The following is a 20,839-nucleotide window of genomic DNA, read 5'->3' on the forward strand; positions in this document are numbered from 1 at the left end:
ATTGTTTTGTTTTTGGTGTCAATATCAGGGATGCACACTTTGACGTTTTGATTATTGGATCAAGTAATTACTTGAAGCAAGTGCCCTGCATCAATTTAAATGTCAGTTTAAATGTTGTCTCCACAAAAATTTCAATGACACCAGAAAAACAACATAACTGCAGTTGTTCTAATTTGTTTTTCAGACCTCTTTGGTTCACTTGTTGAAGACTGTGCGCCTGTTGCGACTACTGCGTTTGTTACAAAAGCTTGACCGGTATTCCCAGTACAGCGCTATGGTCCTCACACTTCTAATGTCAATGTTTGCATTGCTCGCGCACTGGATGGCCTGCATTTGGTATGTGATTGGCAGGAGGGAGATGGAAATGAATGATCCACACACGTGGGACATTGGTAAGCCTAGTCAAATGTTCGACTTACATAGATCTGTCTTGGAACTGAAATGATCCGAGTATTTATTGGTTGAAAGCTGAGCCTATATTCATGATGGCATTATCCATGTTCAGAAACACTATGAATGCCTATTTGGGGATTGGTCTTCTTGAATATTGGTTCCAGTTTAGTCCACTGCAGGAAGTTTCATTTAAGATACTAATAGATGATTGGTGCTGTTGCTTATTGTAGGTCTGAAGGTACTTTTTTTAATACAAGGTCAGGAGTGATATGCTGTGTTGCGTATCATGAATTATTTCCTTGCTAAGATGCAATTATATATAACCTTCTGTATAGCCTTTAAGGCCAAAAGGTCCAGTTTCTGTGTCTTTCTGATGTCAATTAGAGGGTTCTAACAAGAGCCTCAGGTGAATAAGAAGTCAGAAAAAACCAACTGGAAATTAGAAGAAAAATTGTGATGTACAAATTTATTCATGTGGCATCTGTCTTTGCACAATTGGTGCCAAAGCCCAGACTTTCGTATTAATGTTACTTCAACATTGGTAACAACATATTTATTGAAGTAATAGTGGTTGGAAAATCTAGGCACATACAGCTAATTATTATTCATTACCACAGCCCCATAGAGTCAACATACCTCCAGTGTGCCATTTTTTTTCAATTACTTATTTTGGTGAGGTTTTGTTGTCTTGCCAAGGGTTAATATCCTAATTTTGAGAAAGCAATAGAATGGCATTGTAGTGTTAAACCCTATTCAAAGACAAAGCATGATATTGCCAAGACTGTTAGCTACAGTCTATCTCCTCCAGCAATCAAATTTCAAATCAGAAAAATGAAAATTGATTGGGCATAAAAGACAGAAGCAATAAATTAAGCCAAGATGTTCCTTCCAACAATGATTGTACAATTATGCCCTTGTACTGTATTGTGCCAAGCATCACACCCCGTTTAACACCATTAAAATTTCATCAAGTTGAATTGAAAACATGAAATGTATTTACTCAGCTGTGTCAACAGACAAGAAATGTTGGCACACTGAATCAGATTTACTGAAGCATGTTACACACAATAATTCTCATTGTTTGATTCTCTACGGTCCATATTCTATACTTGTGATGTGCTATTGGAATGTGCCACCTTCACAGCAGGTAAGTATGCACAGGTCTCATGCACAGCGATGTGTGGAGAACACTCAGGCCCAGATGTTCGCTCCTGGGTTGGGTGCACAAAGACGGGAGAATTCCTGGCTCTGTGAACCCAACATTTAAAAATAACAGCCCACAGTTCCAGGGGAGGTTCGGGCTGGATTAGAGGTCATGCCCACTGCCCCCCAGAATGAGCGCAGAGGCTGCCGGGTGCAGAGACAGGCTGGGTAGGATAGGCTCTGACTCTTCGTTGAATTCAATTTTAAAAATTAGAACAAAAAACAGCCTTCCAGCCTCACCCCTCACACCCCACACACACTCCATGCCCTATCTGTGCTAATCTATGTCACCTCATGCCCTCCACCAACCCCCATGACCCCTCATACCTTCTTTGCCAACCCAGACCCCTCTACCCACCACCATGCCCCCTCATAACCCCTATGCACTCCACATCTCCATTTTATAGCCCTGATGCTGACTTAATGCCAACTCATACCAACCCATGCCCCCACTCACCCTTTGTCCTTACTTCCTCCATGCCAACTCACCTAGTATCCACCATGGTCAAATCTCAGGAGCCAGGCTGATATTAGATAAAGTTATGCGTCTGTTGAAGACATCACTCTTTTAAACAAAAAACACTCTTGTCTCAAAATAACACTCAATACATAGAAACTCATTCAACTAATCTCTTATGAAAACAAACATTTCTATTCTATAACCACTTGGAGCTTTCAATCAAACTGTTCAATTAACAGGCACCCTGTTAATTGTTTGATAATGTTTGTCTGTGAAGTCAGTCATTGCAGCACAAGTCTTATAATGATAACCCTCAAGTTTATGTCAACAGACAGAAAGAAATATTAAGCACTGATTTATTTTTGAACCCCAGGCTGTTTTTTTTTAATTTAAAGCCCAGCACAGTTAAATCCATGGACAGCTTTGACAGTTCCAATGAGTTTTGAGAGTTTAGATGAATTTTGTCGGCTCTTTGACAGCTTTGACAATTCTTTGACAGCTCTACAGTTTGACAGCTTTCACAGTTCCAATGAGTTTATGCATTTTACTGATGCCAGATATTTCTGGATACTATGCCTGTGTGTTATAGAATGGAGCTGCACAAATATTGAAAGTGCACCAGACACTGCAAACTTAATATATTTTAGAATGCAGCCAGGTCACATCCATTACGATCCAGATGTCACATCTAGTTTGTACCCACTACATCCAACGCACATATCCCTACATTCACCACCTCCAGACTTCACTTCTCCAGTGCTACTCTTGCAGCCCTGTCCACCCAGTTCTACACACAGACTCCAAATTATTTCAAATCCCTGATGCCTGTTGAACCAATTCAGGTTAAAATAATAGATTGATATATTTCCAAGTAGCACAATTACACAGATGCAGACAAAGGCAGCAGGAAATTAACAGTACAATATCTGAATTATAACATGAAGTCTTTCAAAACAATAGAAACATCACAAAATCTTTAGAAATTAATTCCAGTAACTTTTGTCTTATCATGGAAATAGGCAGTCAAAGCAGAACATTTAAATCCTAGGTCTAGACTCCATTCAAAAACAGATTCTTTACCAATATAATTATTTGTATTTCTCAAGTTGATATTTTTGTTCTTAGAACCCTCCCTGATCTGTATATACATACATCCCACTTTTAGGTTCTTATAATTGTAAATTTGTAAAGTACTCCCTCAACATTATTGTATCCTCTCCTATTCCTTAATTCTAGTGGTTGCCTCAGTTATATCCTGGTATGTTTTGCAATTCTTCCCAGCTACAGCCTGGTCGCTGTAACTGTTGCTATGCCAAACCCATCTAGTTGTATCTGTACTTCTAGTTTCTCTATTTTGTTTGTGGTACTTGTTACAATCCCCATAGAGAACGATAACTTTTAAAAAGATATTCAAATTTCCAATGACTGACTGGAAGGATCACATGACAAGATTTCAACTTTTGAGATTTTTATTCTAACAAACAGGCTAAAAGCAACTTTAGACCCCCAACTCCATTCTATCTTGAAATTAAGTAGACAGTTTAAAGTATAACCATTTATAAAACCTGACATTCCTAACACCTCCCTGTGAGACTTGGAGACTAACAGTTTACCCAAAGTCATCACAGATGCTCTTGTCATTGTCCACAGATGTGAACATCTTGAACTTTTTTCCCAGTAAATCAAAATGGGCCTACCTTCAGCCTTTAACAGCCCAGCCACCAAAGCTTATTGTTGGGCAAGATTCAAAGTAGTTCACACGACCCCCTTCATTCCTCCATTTTACCCCAAATTAAAGAAACAGCCCCAAAACATAACAATCTTATAAACTTCATATTTGTAACATGCTTCTGGCACTGGTATACAGTTTTCCCATTCTTAGCTTTCACATCTATTATTTTACTAACTTCCTTCTCCTAAGGTGGGTTCCTTTGGTGAAGTAAGTGCCAACATTGTTGGGCATCTCATGGATGTCAAGATGCCATTTAAAATAAATATTTTGTGTGAATTTATCTTTGCTTCTGTGCCTTTAAATGCTATACCTATCTTTCTGGTTTTCTGGTAGTCTAAATGCAGGTCTGTGACTATGTCTTGCCCACTTGGGGTTTTACCATTTGTAACTTTTTGGGCTTCTGATTATCCTTTCGCCAGGGTGGTTGAATGAGCTGGGAAAACGGTTAGAGATGCCATACACAAACAACTCTGTTGGTGGCCCGTCTGTCAGAAGTGCCTATATTGCTGCCCTCTACTTCACCCTGAGCAGCTTAACCAGCGTCGGCTTTGGAAATGTTTCTGCAAACACAGATGCAGAGAAAATATTTTCGATTTGCACCATGCTTATTGGAGGTAAGTAACTTAGTCTGGCCATGTTCTTCTCCAATGCGAACAATCGGAGATAACAGAGAGGAAAAGACGATTTGGTCCATCAAGCCAACACCACACGTTTACTTGATAAATTATCCTGATGAGATACTTCCTACCCCCCAGCTTCCTCGTCCCCATCTCCGCAACTGTGCCATCTGCTGGGAGAGAGAAAAAAATAAAGAACCCAGGGACAATGGCGGGGTGGGGTGGGGCAGAGGGGAGAAAAATCTCTCGGAAATTCTTCTTAGACCCAATCAAGTGATCAAGAATAGTCCTGGAGGTGGATCACATAAACTGATGTATTTATCCCTTATGTATTAATTTATCTATTTTGATATGATGCCTCGACTAGGAGCAATCCGGCTGCTTCTTGAAGGTGTGCACCCACTACACCAGACAGAATAGGACCATCAAGGTGAATTGCCTTGCAAGCTATTTCACCATGCTTGTAAAGGGGAAGCAGGTTCCTCTGTACGTTCAAGAACTTCATCTTTTCACCAGTCATGGAAAAAAACTATAGTAAGAATGTTTTGAAGAAACATGTACATCCCAGCTTAAGGCTGGGGTAGACAGATTTTTGGGGCCTCAGGGAATTTAGGGATATGGATTGGGCAGGAAACTGGAGTTGAAGCCCAAGATCAGCCATGATCATAATGAATAATGGAGCAGGCTCAATGGGCCAGATGATCTACTCCTGCTCCTATTTTGTGTGTTTTTATGTTCTTGTGCAGCAGGAGGTGCCGGGTCTACCAAAGTGAAATGTGTTGCAACAGTTTTTATGCAATATGGCTACAGCAAAGCTTCCCATGGAGGCTGTTTCTGGAGGTCAACTGTATGAAGATGGCATAAAAAGCATAAGAAATAGAAGTTGGCAATATGAATGCTCGAGCCAGCTCCATCATTGAATAAGACTATGGCTAAACTTTTATATCAACCACTTTCCCCCATCCCCATGTCTCTTGATTCCCTTAGTGTCCAAAAATGTATCGATCATTGTCTTGAATATAGTCAACAACTGAGAATCCACAGCCCTCTGGGTAGAGAATTCCAAAGATTCACAACCCTCCAAGTGTAGGAAATCTCTCCTCATCTCAGTCCTAAATGGCCAACTCCTTATCCTATGGTACTTACTTCTAGACACCCCAGCTAAGAGAGCAGCCTCTCAGTATCGACTTTGTCAAGGCCTCTCATCCTCCCTAAGCTTGAGCTCAACCAAAGCTCTGTTATTTGTACCTTAACTCACAGTACATTCTGTTCAACCATCACCTGTGTGCTCACTGACATATATTGGCTCCCTGTCGGCGACATCACAATTTTACAATTTTCATTTACATTTTCAAAACTGTTTATGTTTCACTTCTACCTATCTCTGTTACTTTCTATCGCCCTGCAACCCTCTGTGGGCATTCTTCCAGTTCTGACCACCTGTGTATCTCACACTTCTTTCAGCCCACCATTGACAACTGTCTCTTTGGACATCAAGCCCTAAGCTCTGGAATTCCCTCCCTAAGCCTCTCTGACTCTGTCCTCCTTTAAAAACCCTCTCTTTAAGATTGCAGTTAAATCTAATAGCTCATGAAAATGTTGGGGAAAGAATAGTCAAATAATGATTTTTGTTCACTCCTTATAAGTCAAATTTTAACTTCCCTTCCTTTCACGGTTCTGTCTATCCCATCTTTCTTTCCAGCTCTGATGCATGCTGTTGTTTTTGGGAATGTTACTGCCATCATCCAGCGCATGTACTCAAGGCGCTCACTCTACCACACTCGGATGAAGGACCTGAAAGACTTTATTCGAGTACACCACCTTCCTCAGCAGCTCAAACAGCGAATGCTAGAATATTTTCAGACAACATGGTCAGTGAATAATGGTATCGATGCCAATGAGGTAAAATGTCCTGGGCTTCTGCTCTTACATTCATCTAGTTTGATCTATGAACCTTTAATTTACCCAAAAGACTGTTTGCCATGTGAGCTGTTCAATTGTCCTGTGTTTAATTATTATTGATGCTAACTGTGCTTGACTGGTTAAGCCTGGGTGTGGACTCAGAGAAAAGTAAAAAAGCTGTAGAAATTCAAATTGAAATTCAACTAGATTCAAATAGTGAATTCCAGTCTACCATTCCTATTATGTCTAAATTCCTATCTTAGTACACCATTCCAGTGTATTATTTCAATTCATGCTATACCTAGAGAAGGGAGCAGTACCTGAGAGGTAGAAAGTATTTGCAACATCAACTAACGTGGGGGCAGTAATGGAAGCCAGGGTGTCAGTGAGAATATGCTGAAGCAAGCACAAGATGGGCCCATGGATGAGATGGTCTCAGAGATATTATGAGGGAAATGGAAGAGATGAGAATTTAGGGCTAGGGCAGGGATGAGCCAGCAGGGGAGAATGTTTACCTTAGAGAACAATGAGAAGAAGGTGATTATATAGAGACATCTATACAAATAGTCTCAATCTTTGTAATAAGAACTAAAAACTGCGGATGCTGGAAATCCAAAACAAAAACAGAATTACCTGGAAAAACTCAGCAGGTCTGGCAGCATTGGCGGAGAAGAACAAAGTTGACATTTCGAGTCCTCATGACCCTTCAACAGAACTAAGTAAAAATAGGAGAGGGGTGAAATATAAGCTAGTTTAAGGTGGGGGGGGTGGGGGGAGAGAGTGTGGGGAGGGGGGGTGGTGGTGGGGGGGGTGGTTGTAGGGACAAGCAAGCAGTGATAGGAGCAGATAATCAAAATATGTCACAGACAAAAGAACAAAGAAGGTGGTGATATTATCTAAAAGGATGTGCTAATTAAGAATGGATAGCAGGGACACGCAAGGTACAGATAGCTCTAGTGGGGGTGGGGTGAAATAAGACTAAAAGGGCATGAAAGGTATAGATTTAAAAATAATGGAAATAGGTGGGAAAAGAAAAATCTATATAAATTATTGGAAAAAAACAAAAGGGAGGGGGAAGAAACGGAAAGGGGGTGGGGATGGAGGAGGGAGTTCAAGATCTAAAGTTGTTGAACTCAATATTCAGTCCGGAAGGCTGTAAAGTGCCTAGTCGGAAGATGAGGTGCTGTTCCTCCAGTTTGCGTTGAGCTTCACTGGAACAATGCAGCAAGCCAAGGACAGACATGTGGGCAAGAGAGCAGGGTGGAGTGTTAAAATGGCAAGCAACAGGGAGGTCTGGGTCATTCTTGCGGACAAACCGAAGGTGTTCCGCAAAGCGGTCACCCAGTCTGCGTTTGGTCTCTCCAATGTAGAGGAGACTGCATTGGGAGCAACGAATGCAGTAGACTAAGTTGGAGGAAATGCAAGTGAAATGCTGCTTCACTTGAAAGGAGTGATTGGGCTCCATAGCGGAGGATGATCCTTTGAATGCGGAGGCTAGTGGGGTGATAAGTGAGGACAAGGGGGACCCTATCATGTTTCTGGGAGGGAGGAGAAGGCGTGGACGGCGGTCCACCAATATCCATTACAAGCCTACCGACTCCCACAGCTACTTCGACTACAGCTCCTCAAACCCCGCTTCCTGTAAGGACTCTATCCCATTCTCTCAGTTCCTTCGCCTCTGTCACAACTGTTCTGATGATGCTACCTTCAAAAACAGTTCCTCTGACATGTCCTCCTTCTTCCTTAACCGAGGTTTTCCACCCACGGTCGTTGACAGGGCCCTCAACCATGTCCAGCCCATCTCCCACGCATCCGCCCTCACACCTTCTCCTCCCTCCCAGAAACATGATAGGGGCCCCCTTGTCCTCACTTATCACCCCACCAGCCTCCACATTCAAAGGATCATCCTCCGCCATTTCTGCCAACTCTAGCATGATGCCACCACCAAACACATCTTCCCTTCACCCCCCCTGGCAGCATTCCGTAGGGATCGTTCCCTCCGTGACACCCTGGTCCACTCCCCACTCCTCCATCACCCCCTACTCCTCAACCCCCACCTATGGCACCTCCCCATGCTCACGCAGAAGATGCAACACCTGCCCCTTCACTTCCTCTCTCCTCACCGTCCAAGGGCCCATACACTCCTTTCAGGTGAAGCAGCATTTCACTTGCATTTCCCTCAACTTAGTCTACTGCATTCGTTGCTCCCAGTGTGGTCTCCTCTACATTGGAGAGACCAAACGCAAACTGGGCGACCGCTTTGCAGAATGCCTTCGGTCTGTCTGCAAGAATGACCCAGACCTCCCTGTCGCTTGCCATTTTAACACTCCACCCTGTTCTCTTGCCCACATGTCTGTCCTTGGCCTGCTGCATTGTTCCAGTGAAGCTCAACACAAACTGGAGGAACAGCACCTCATCTTCCGACTAGGCACTTTACAGCCTTCCGGACTGAATATTGAGTTCAACAACTTTAGATCTTGAACTCCCTTCTCCATCCCCACCCCCTTTCCGTTTTTTCCCCCTCCCTTTTGTTTTTTTCCAATAATTTATATAGATTTTTCTTTTCCCACCTATTTCCATTATTTTTAAATCTATACCTTTCATGCTCTTTTAGTCTTATTTCACCCCCACCCTCACTAGAGCTATCTGTACCTTGCGTGTCCTGCTATCCATTCTTAATTAGCACATTCTTTTAGATAATATCACCACCTTCAACACCTCTTTGTTCCTTTGTCTGTGACACCTTTTGATTATCTGCTCCTATCACTGCTTGCTTGCCCCTACAACCACCACCCCCCACCACCACCCCCCCTCCCCACACTCTCTCCCCCCACCCCCCCACCTTAAACCAGCTTATATTTCACCCCTCTCCTATTTTTACTTAGTTCTGTTGAAGGGTCATGAGGACTCGAAATGTCAACTTTGTTCTTCTCCGCCAATGCTGCCAGACCTGCTGAGTTTTTCCAGCTATTTCTGTTTTTGTTCTCAATCTTTGTAACAATGATGTCCATGAGCTCTTTGGGCTTGAGGTTGTAGGGGTAGCGGGGAGGGGTTTGAGGAGCTGGACAGTAGTGAAGGAAAGAGGCTGGGATTATTTTTGCTCCTCAGGGTGTTTTTAGAGTAATGTGGCCCAACATTTACTTACTGTGATCCAGTCAGATCTGGTGATCAATGGCTAGTACATGAATTGAGACTAATCATGTCTACTGCACTATTACTTGAATTCAGACCACCACACTAGTATTTGAATTTAGACTAGTGCTACCTACTGTACTACTGCATCTCATTTTCACACTGTAGTTGTGGAGACTGAGATTGAAAATAAGGCATTGAAGGGTGTTCTGAGTACTGGTTGGTTGTTAATTCATTTGCACTGAGAAATGAAGTAGCTCCTCGAAACACATTTGATTTGTGATCTTTGGCAAAAGTCCTTTGTCTAGACTGGATTAAAATTTGAAGTGAAAGTGAAAAGGTGTTGATGTAACAGCCTGAATCGCTTACTGACTCCAGTCCTTGCTGATTGTTTTACTATTGTAATACGGAGATGTGACGAGTAAAATTCTATCATAATTGAGATTACTTTAAAGAAAATTATGTCACTTTTCCTCGGTACAAATCAAGTCTAATTGAAAACTGTCAAAACCATTTAGTTATTTTTGATATAATGATATACTCATTCTAAAATGCCTCAAGATCATGCAGCAACTCTAGCCAACAGGGCAGGCAATCAACTTGCTCCTTCCCCTCTACTAATGAAGTTTTGAGCCAGCCTCTGTGAGCTGCCCATGCAGTAACATGAGGACTGTACCTGACACTTCTCCAGAGTTGTGTGGTTGAGATTGCGGGAATTATAAGCACAAACCTGTATCAATTTAATCAGCGACGCATGTTACTAGTCTGCACAATGTTAGATCTATGCGGGTTCTTTGGTTATTCTAACCCAGGACAATGTGTTACCTGATGGCCTGCTAAAAAGTAAAAGACAATGGCTGGAATTTAAAAGCCCTGTGCCAAGATGAGCTTGGAGTGGGGGGAGAGATTTAATCAGGCAGGGTGGGGACCCTGCTGATTTCCTGCCTCCGCTCCAATTAAACTCAGGCTGGGAAGGCTTGTGAATGGCCTCCTTCCTGAGGCCAATTAATGCCCTCTTAAGGGCCTCATCCCACCTCCACTGGTACTCAACCAGTGGTAGACAGGGCAGTTGCCATGTGGTCGCTCTGAAGCTTGATCGAGGGACCTGGCATTGGAAACTGGTAGCCTGCTGACAACCAGCCCCCAGCCCTTGAATCTGACCCCTCTTCATCCCTCCCCTACCCCCCACACTACCCCATCCCACAATCCCTGTTCTGCTCTCACTGACCTGTGGCCTGAGTCCCTTATTGATCCTGAGCCTCTGGTGGGTGCATTTCCGACAGCTCCCTCTGCTCCCCTGATGGTGCTGCCTGCAATGAAGAGCTGCCAGCCTCAGATTGAGGCTGGGGTCTTTGGTTCTGCTGCTGGCCACTCACTCAGTGGGCCTTCCCCAAAGGAGCTGGGCTCCTGCCGGCTTTCCAGCTTGCAGGTGAGATCCCTGGGCCCCGCATTAAATTGCACCAAATTTGTGTTTTAGGACTATTCTTCACTGACATCAAATGTTTGAGGTTTGTGAAAGGTACCCGATGTCTTTGATAGAAATGCTTAAATTGGAGCATATCCCAAAGAAGACGTGAATTTTAAAGTGTGCCTTATATTTGCATTGCTAAGAATGTGCATTGAGATCTTTACTAAAGCATATTCTGGGAGTTAAGTTCAAATCTCACTTTATGTTCTGCAGCTTTTACGAGACTTCCCAGATGAGCTACGTGCCGACATTGCCATGCACCTCAACAAGGAGATTCTGCAGTTACCCCTCTTTATATCAGCCAGTCGGGGGTGCTTGAGATCACTGTCCCTCCATATCAAAACATCTTTCTGTGCCCCGGGAGAGTACCTCATCAGACAGGGTGATGCTTTGCAAGCAAACTACCTTGTGTGCTCAGGCTCAATGGAAGTCTTGAAAGACAACATGGTGCTGGCAATTCTTGGTAAGAGCTAACAGCATTTGAGCTTCACTTAACATGGGTTTTTCATATTTTCTTTTTCACTTTACCTTTTTTGCAACTTGACATGGTCTTCGCTTGAATGTGGTCATCAGATGACTAAAAGCTTAGTCAAAGAAGTGGGTTTTAAAGAGCTTTTTAAAGGAGGAGAGAGAGGTAGCGAGGCAGAGAGACTTATGGTAGGAATTCTAGATCTTAAGACCTCGGCAGCTGATGGCATGGCGACCAGCGTAAAGGAAGTTTCCATTCATTTCCTTGACCTAGTTTTGGCTTATTAAGCTCAGGTGTTCGTCAGTGCACGGATCAGTTTTGCATTTCTCAGTGGGTCAGCTTTAAGCAACTTTAGCAAATGGTTACTTAAATCAGTCTGGCATACATGCCAATACATCTCGTTTTGGGCAGACATACAGTGTTTTACACCTGGTTTTGATGCTTGTAAAAAAAAATCAGAGGGAATTTAAACTTCACTCATTACTGTAAGGATGGTCCATCACAGTTCAGCTTTCATTGTCCCTGTTTAACTGCTGTTTCAATCTGATTCATCAGATGCTGTAGATGAAACTGTGGGAGAAGAGGGTGATAACCGGAAGTGGTCTTGGATGACCTGTTTTCTTTCAATAAACTTCAATGGATTTAGTTTTGAAAGATTTGAAATTTCCATCCAGTCATTGAATCACAAGATGTTCGAGCACAAAAACAGCCCATTCAACCGAGCAGGTCCATGTCAATCTTCTTCTCCACATGAGTTGCCCAGTCTAATCGCACTCTTGCGCTCACTGCCCGTCCCTTTTAATATTTGTTTTTTGACCTAATTTTCTTTTAAGAACAATTTGAGATATTAATTATTAAGGTGACATATGGAATTAGATTCCTGAGCAATGCAGCAGCATAGGCAGGACCAGATGAAATGGGTGAAGAAATTTGATTCTGTCAACTGAGGGAAATGGTGGAAAGAGTTTCAACAGATGAGGGAAGAAGAGTGTCTCTATCAGCTGCGGCCTTGGCAGGGTACAATTGAAGGGACACACAGATATAGAGAACATGCCGTCTTTAAGGTTTTTGAGGCAAGCTGTCTTTTTGATTGCAATAATATCCTCAAAACACCCACCCAATAGAATTCCTCTGTTGCTACCAAAGTGGCCGATTGTGCATTGGGTGATACAGCGGGAGAAAGTGTAGCTGATGAATGGGCAGCAATAAGAAGAATTCCAAATTAGGTGGTGGGGTAGGGTGTGAGGTATAGCTGATTTTAGATAATGCCCTCTTGTACTGCTGCCACTCTTGTCGCTTCTTCCTTCTCCTGGTCCTCTGCTCAGCTGCCAGTTGGTTGGCTGGTAATGGTGGCTGGCTATCCACTGGTTGTTGGTGATGGTTACTAATCTGCTCGTCTACAGTCAGGGTGGCTGGCTTCATGTTTATGAGTTGGCAGACCCCCTGTTCTATGTGGCTTAGCTGCAGAATGAACCAACAGGAAGTCTATTTTATATGTTTTAATTCTGTGTTATATTTTAATATCCATGTTATAAATTTGTATTACATTTAGCATCTTCCATCACCTGTTTTGTTATTGGCTGTCTGGAAGGATTGGGGATTGCGAGGAAAATAGTCTCCATGTATTAAATTTGCCACCGTACTACTGTGGGGGTGGGGCAAAATATGGCTCCATTACAGTGCTAACTGTCGAAACAATTCAGTTTGGATGGTACAAATTGTTTCTCATCCAATTAATTACTGTTTTTTTGGAAGTATAGTCACTGCCACGTGTGCAGGCAAACGCGCCACAAATAGCAAACAAAATGAACAAACAACTTAAAAGATAAAATGCTGAAGAACTCCCTACTTATTTATCAACCAGTCTCATGAGATCTTCCACTTGAATAGTCCTCAACTTCCAACAATGTGGCACTTCTTCAGTACTGCAAGCCTGGATTATATGCTCAAGCCTAGGAGTAGGGCTCAAACCCACAAACTTCTGACTCCCAAGATAGCAGGGCTACTAACTGAGCCAAGCTGACAAGTATAAAGTGTGAGGAAAGAATGAGACAAATTGTGACTTGCTAACCATAAAATTAAAGTCTGCTAGTTTGCATGAAGCAATCTACATACAGAAAGATATTATTGAGCATTGTGAAAATGGATGGAAATTTCTAGCTCCTGCTGTTTTTCAGATTTCCAACCTTTTTGATTTTCCTTTATATCACATTCCAAATGTAGTCTCCTTAAAATAATGCTGTCTCATTTTGAGCAACAGCAACCCTGGAATAGGTTAAATTTCTGTCAAAGCACCAGTCAGTTTATTTTGTTTATCTACTGAAAACCTGCATCGATATTGCTGCTGTTGCTAAGCTACAGGTTTATATAATATGAGTAGGAGGGAGTTCTTTCGTTGAGAATCTCTTTTACATAATAGGCAGCGCGAAAGTGAAAACTGTTGGCAATTTTTTTTCTGTGAACTAATAGACAACCCCCCTTCTCTAACTCATATTCAATTGTTACTCCTATTCAATTGCCTCATTCTCTCCTTTCATCTTTTCAGCAATTATTAAAATAATAGAGGTAGCAGCTGATTATAAGGGGGTTCTGCAGTACTATCAATGTTCTGAAGAAGGTCTTAATGATTCAAGAGCTGCACCAGGCAGACAATACTCCTGATAGCGCTGTGTGATTTTACAGTACTCAAAGTAAAAGATTGAAGTGAGATATAATATTCTTATCACATTATCATTTTCAGCCCATGTGGATCTTGGGGTTTTCTGTATGATGCTGTGTTCAATCAGATTTGTTAGAAATAGATTAGTTCTTCATGTATTCACAAAATCTCCCCAGGTGTTTGGAGCCAAAACTCTAGAAGTAGTAACTTGGTTCACAAAAAAAATCTTATTTGGTATTTACAGAGAAAAAGATGCTTATTGGAGTTCAAAATACATCAACTTCAGTAGAAAACCACTATTACAATGTTAAACTGATCTATTTAGACAAACTTAAACAGATTCACGCCTGCAAAATAAGAACTGGAGTGAAAAAAAGCAAATTAACAATGCAAATTAATAACTTCAAATATCTTTCTTAAAATGATGATTTTGCAAGGTTTAAAGCCATGAAAATATACCTTCAATTTCATTGTTGTCCTTGCTGACCTTAATGGATTTTGATCTATTGTTCAACTATAGAAATAGCAAATGTTGAAATAGCAGTTGTCAACTAGTTTTGGATATAAAATTGTATCCATTACGAGGTGGTTTAAAAACTTCAAGCCTATTTAAAGTAGGATCCTTACAGCTAGTAGGAAGAGACCCTTTTAACCCATCAGTCTAGGCTGGATTATGATGAATCATGCTCCCATTGTGAAGAGACACTAGTGTAACCCAAATACCCAGCACTAAATCAAAAGAGCGTATGAAGAAATCCCAGCCTAGAAAAAACAAAATGTAAGAAAACTGGAGATAATTATCGTACAGTCAAATGTACATTATTACCTAGTCCGAAGGATTTGGGGGGACTTTTTTTCCCTTAACAGGATGTGGGTGTCACTGCTACTTGAACCAATGTTCCCAGGGCATTAGCCTGGGTCCCTGGATTACTCGTCCAGTGACCTTACCACTACACCACTGTCTCCCCAATTAATTGAAGGTATTATTAGATAATGTAAAATTGGTCCTAGGCTTGCTTTTACAAAGAAAAATATGGGAATTGTCAAATTAAAGCTCAGTTTTCTAAGGAAGTTGCAAATCTCCTGCCTTAGATGTTCCACCCCATGTTCCCCACTGAACAGACAGGCCCTCGGGCTTTGAAAGTGGAATTTTGTAACTAGCCATTGTTAGGTACATCATATGGTGCCTTGTGGCTTTGGTTTAATGTAAGGAAGTTCTGTAAAGAAGAACTTACTTCACTGTGAGGAAGTGTTGTATGGCCACTCATTTCAGCACCAAGATTGAGACTGGAATTTCACCGCAAGGGAAGATCACATTTCATGGGACTCACGCTGGTGCTCCAAAGATCAGTTTCATTATTCTGCCTAATCTCAGTGATTTTGACCAAGTGAAAAAATGAAATTTGTACTTTGATTGAACTAGAATGGTAAATGGAGATATGGATTTTTAAAAAGTCATATTCAGTTCTCACTTTTTTGTAACACTTATTGGGTAGAAATGTTTGTAATGTATGTTGCTTGGTGGTGGTGGTGTGTTATAGTTCACTCAGGGAGTCCAAGTTGCTTTGGTAACGTGCACTTTTTACATGCATGTTGTAGTCTGGAGCTATGGATAGTGATGGCCGAGGGTCCAATGTTCTTTCTATCACATGGCTGGCCAGTAATCTCCCCTGCTCTTACTGTTTGTCATTGGTTTGTGCTACAGGATTTGCAGGTTTGCATTCAACCTGTTTGGCTGCATTATGAACACGCCTTCCTTGACCATCAAATCCTGGGATGGGACTTGAACCTGAAGCTTCTGGCTCAGTGGCAGGGATGCCACCCACTACACCACAAGACCTCCTATATGTTGCTTACACAGAATTTACAGCACAAAAGCAAGTCATTTGGCTCAACTGGTCCTTGCCAGTGTTTAAGCCTCACACAAGCTTCTTCCCATCCTTCTTTCTCTAATTATGCCTGGATAACCTTTTGAAAATAGTTCTGTCTTCACTCCTATTTTAGGTCCCCATATATCTCTGCTCATGATTACTTTCCCCAATTCACATCTGCCTAAAAGATTTGCATTTGAAATTAATTTATATTTCAGGTACTGAAAGATGTTCTGCACTGTTTTCCACTCCAGGTAAAGGGGACCTGATTGGTGCAGACCTTTCAACCAAAGGCCGGGTGATTAAAACAAATGCTGATGTCAAAGCGTTAACTTACTGTGACCTTCAATACATCAGTCTGAGAGGCCTGAGTGAGGTATTGGAACTTTATCCTGAATATTCAAGCAAATTCCTCGCTGACATCCACCATGTCCTGACCTTCAACCTTGAAGAAGGGCGTGAAGCATTGGTAAGAGCAAACCTCTAAAAATATTTGTGTTTTTGAAACACAATTGCCTGTTTGTGTGTTTGGGCTCAGGCATGAAGGTTGGGGGCTTCCACTGCAGTTTCTGCCAGAGACCTGGGTAATTTGGATGCAAACCAATAGTTTAGGGCAGAGGGCATTGTGCAAATAACTACAGTACTCCCAAGTCTCCTCAAACTTTTACTGCTGTCCATTAAGCTCTCCAATAAAATGAATGACCGCCCACAAAACTGGCCACACCCCCAACTGTCACATTCAAGTTGCTTCCAACTGTTCTTGGAGGAAATGGCTATGATTTTTTCTGATGGGCTATCGTGGTTTTTTGAGTGTTTTTTCTTAACTCCCTGAGACCTATTCTGCATTTTTTGTTCCTTTGGTTACATTGTAATGCATTGTATGACATAAATATAATTTTGTGTTAAAAATTTAAAATCACCCTTGATTATAGGTTCTTAAACGTGTGCCTGAATGATGGGTAAAAAATTAAAACTTAAATTTTCACTTTCAAAGAAAAAAAAATATGGTGTGGGTTTGGTGTTTCCTAATTGTTTACACTGATTTCTAGTCTTTTTCACACATTTTACAATTTATGTTTGGGCACATTTTAATGAGTTTGGCAGGATACTTGTATATAACTTGACATGGTTGCACTTTTCTGGGTTCCACCCCTGGAATAAAGGTCTGGCCAATCTGCCTCTGTGAAGTACGTTTCCTTAATTATCAATAGAAACTGTTCCTTTCTTCCAAGAAAACTATTTGGAATCCAACCTACATTGATAAGCACAAAGACAAAACAAAGCCTAAAGAGTAGTGAGTCATTAAAGTTATTCATCGGAATGTGTCATCACCGAATGTGTCACCCCGTATGAATTATTGAACTCATTTGAGCATCTCACTTAAGATTTGGTTTAAATGCATTGCACTATACATCCAGATTCATTTTTCAAATTTTTCTACCTTTAAACTGCCTGAATCTAAATAATTCTGGAAGTAATACATTGTTGGATCTTCTTGGAATTTCTCCAACTCTTCCAACCCAAACATTCAATGTGGAGAATCATAAGGTGTTGGAAGAAAAAGTTACATTTAGAACACTACTGCGACTTAACATGGCTAAAAGATAATTTTAGGACTGATATCAGGGAGTTCTTTTTTTGTGGATAACGTGAGCACCACACAGAATAGACTTCTGTATAGGTGAGTGGAAGTAAACATTCCGGGACTACTGGAGAATGTGATGGGGAAACTATAGCATAATTCTGCATGAATGAGCTAAGAATGGCAAAATGGCCATCCTCAACTGTGTCTGCCTTGTGTTGTTATGTGACTGCATGTCAAGTTCAGTAAATTGGCTGCTGAGCTCCAAAAGAAGCCATCTTATTTTCAGTTTGCTTCTCAGAGATTTTTGTTGAATAATTAGTGAATTGTCCAGTCAATTTTAATGCCAAAAAAAACTAATTAAAAACAAGATTGGGAAAGAAATCTGAAGATCAATGAATGAGATTGGATCATCATCAACACACAGCATTGCATTAAAGTCATGACACCTGGTGTTTTGTTTGCAAGCAACACTTACCACATCATCTCACTGAAACTCTTCTTTCCATGTGCTTACTCTTAACTGGGTAGTTTATTAAAATTATTCCTTGCTAAAACCATCCTAATCTGATCTGTCAGATTAACTCCAAAAACATGTTCATATTGAGTAAATATCTAAATTCGGCTGACTCATTCCAGATTCAAGATTTCAGCGTGAAGAGTCACTAAATTATATGCAATCTATGTCATTTGCTCTGCAAGTTTTTTTTTGCCAAATATCTAAATGATGTTGCCTCATGGCCATTTTTTTCTTCTAATTGGGTGGGTGGAGCAGGAGAACTGAGTTTCAACTGAATGATAAATTCACATTCCAACTGTTCCTGTTTGGTGTTAAAGAAGAGGAGTACATTCAATAATGAAGAGAGGTAAGTAACACCATCTGCGCTCAGGTTAACGATGGCCAGTCTTAATAAGTCACTAAGTCACGAAGGTACTCCACATCTGCAGCAGTTTCTGCTTTGTGGCAATTGACTCTGCTGTGTAATATAGGAATTAGTTTTCTGTTTTTAACTCCTCCCCATTAATCCACTGATCATGAGAAAAGCATGGCCAATTTATCAGTAATTTAAAAAGAAACGTTTTTTTCTGTATGTTTGAAGCATCTTTGCTGCCTACTTCATTGGCCGTAAAGCGCTTTGTGACATCTGGTGGTGGTGAAAGTGCTATATAATTGCAAGTCTTTCTATTTTATCTTTCCTATTTGCTCCACACTGACCAATCATAGTGCAAAACCAGTAACAGTAAGCAGCTATTAGTTACCAATATAGGGACTGGCAACAAAGTACTTTTAAGACTTGACCAGCAGTAGCATGGGATGAATAGCAGGATCTCAACCCAAGTGATAGCATGAGGAGATCAGCGAGTAGAAGCAGTAGGGGCTCAGTGTCCTGGCTCTGACAGCATCATGAATAGTGAAAGTTGTGCACCAGAACCCTGGACAAACTGTGATCAACATCACATAGTAAATATCACATCAATAAATGCAAAAGAGAATTGTGCTTGTGCCCTTACACGGGCAAGATGTAAAGGCCTCATTGCTGCATTAAATATCAGTGGTCTGATTGCTAAAGTGACCACCCAATTGTTTTTCCTGACATCCACCTTGGCATTTTCCTTGGCAGCTCATGTCAGCATTAAGCACTTACTGGGCAGGGGCATCATTAATTAGGCTATGTAGACAAATGCCCTCTGCTTTACCCCTGCAATGTTCAGCTTCAAAAGAGGAACCCTACTGCACCAGTGTGAACCTTTTCTATTTCCTACAGTGCATGGTCATTCTTATGATCTTGTTCATTGATATCCATGGTTTGTTATTGATATTAATGGATGTGATCTACCATTTGTATTGTGAATGCATCCCTGTGAGAAATTGGGTTAGGTTTTCTGATGGCAATTCAAATGGCGATGTCATCAGAGTTACATTAAAACCTAATTTGCAGAAGGAAAATGCTTGGTGCAGGAGGGTTGTACATACATCTAATTGGAACAGAAATTTCCTCTGTCTCTGGTCGTCAAAGTCATTATTTTAGTGGACAATATGGCTGGATACTTGGGGAGGGACAATTAAATAATGGCAGAATTGCTAACTGTCTTCCACAGCTTTAAACCCAGTTTGTTTACGGCCAGAAAAAAAGCCTAACTTGAATATTGATCACATTAAGAGGCGTGTAAAAAGTCCCTTTTAGAGCATGTGTTCCTGTGAAATTCTGTTGAGAGCGGGCTGTTTATTGGTGTATCACACTCTGGCCTACTTACCTAAGTCAACAGCAGAAATCAGATTCAGAACATATCACATGGGACACTATTTTTATGAAGGAATCATCTCATGGGTATACTAATCTGGAATGCATTCCAGAAAATTGTGCTTTAATATTGTTATGATGACAGGGGCTGAGATTGTATGCAGGATAGAAAGTTGGTGGGAGGGTGATGTCTTCACAAAGCTTGTAAAAATGCATCATAAAATCTAATCCAATTGTGTTTAAATGAATGTTTAAGCAATTGCTGAGCTTAATCCAAAATATTATATCCTAGTTGTTAGGATAGTTTAAAATTCATCATTTTATTTTTAGAAGCCTCAGAGGCTCAGTTCTGCAAATGGTAGACATCGGATTGTGAGTGTGTGAGGGCGTGCGTGAGTGAATGTATGAGGGCGAGTATGTGAGGGTGAGTGTGTGTGTGAGTGTGTGTTGTTGTAAGGTTTGGTATCTCACTAAAAGGTCTGGAGGCTTCTGTGATTGAACATAAACTGTCTATTGTTAACACATGACTACATATAAATATCTCCAAGGTATAGCCCTAACTCGGTGCTATCTTCATGCCAACTTCTCTCAGACTCTCGCTACACACAATCTACCATCATGTGATTCTCTGCATCATTATATGGGCAGTTCTGTTGCCCCCAGTCCCACATTAACCCTTACTAACCTGAAAACGCTTATATTACACCTCCCCCAAGTCCTTACCCACCATGTTTACAATATAATATTTCCATGCTACCCCTTCTCCCCCATGCCTCTGACTTTATAAATTCAGACAGTCTGGAGACTTTATGACTGTTCCAAATCTTGTTCTCTTCCCATTCGGAATAGTGGTAGTCTTGGTTCTTTTGGGCTGACTTTGTTGGTGCAGAGTTGAAATTGTAATACTCGATGTTCCAAACATTCGGGTTTCAACATCTGGCGTGCCTCTTGCGCTCTTTAGTGTTATGTTTTTCTTTGTCAATAATCCATCTTCTTTGATTGGATACCATGGGCTTATCCTGTTCCTTCCGGAGGGAATGTTCACTCTGTTCATCTTTAGAATGGACTCGGGCTTTCTTTTTCCATGGGGTCTGCCATGTTCTTCCCA

General features: G+C 41.2%; 1 protein-coding gene across 1 annotated transcript in view; it reads left to right on the plus strand.

The window, feature by feature from the left end:
• kcnh4b (potassium voltage-gated channel, subfamily H (eag-related), member 4b) overlaps positions 1–20,839 on the plus strand; it is a 156,215-nt gene that overhangs the window by 92,544 nt on the left and 42,832 nt on the right. Inside the window, exons 7-11 of the mRNA XM_078529140.1 lie at positions 185–392; positions 4,208–4,402; positions 6,108–6,307; positions 11,121–11,370; positions 16,161–16,375. Of these exons, the coding sequence (XP_078385266.1) occupies positions 185–392; positions 4,208–4,402; positions 6,108–6,307; positions 11,121–11,370; positions 16,161–16,375 (1,068 nt within the window). The remainder of the gene's footprint in view (positions 1–184; positions 393–4,207; positions 4,403–6,107; positions 6,308–11,120; positions 11,371–16,160; positions 16,376–20,839) is intronic.

Source organism: Cetorhinus maximus, chromosome 25, assembly GCF_964194155.1.
Source record: "Cetorhinus maximus chromosome 25, sCetMax3.hap1.1, whole genome shotgun sequence".
Classification (NCBI taxonomy): Eukaryota; Metazoa; Chordata; class Chondrichthyes; order Lamniformes; family Cetorhinidae; genus Cetorhinus; species Cetorhinus maximus.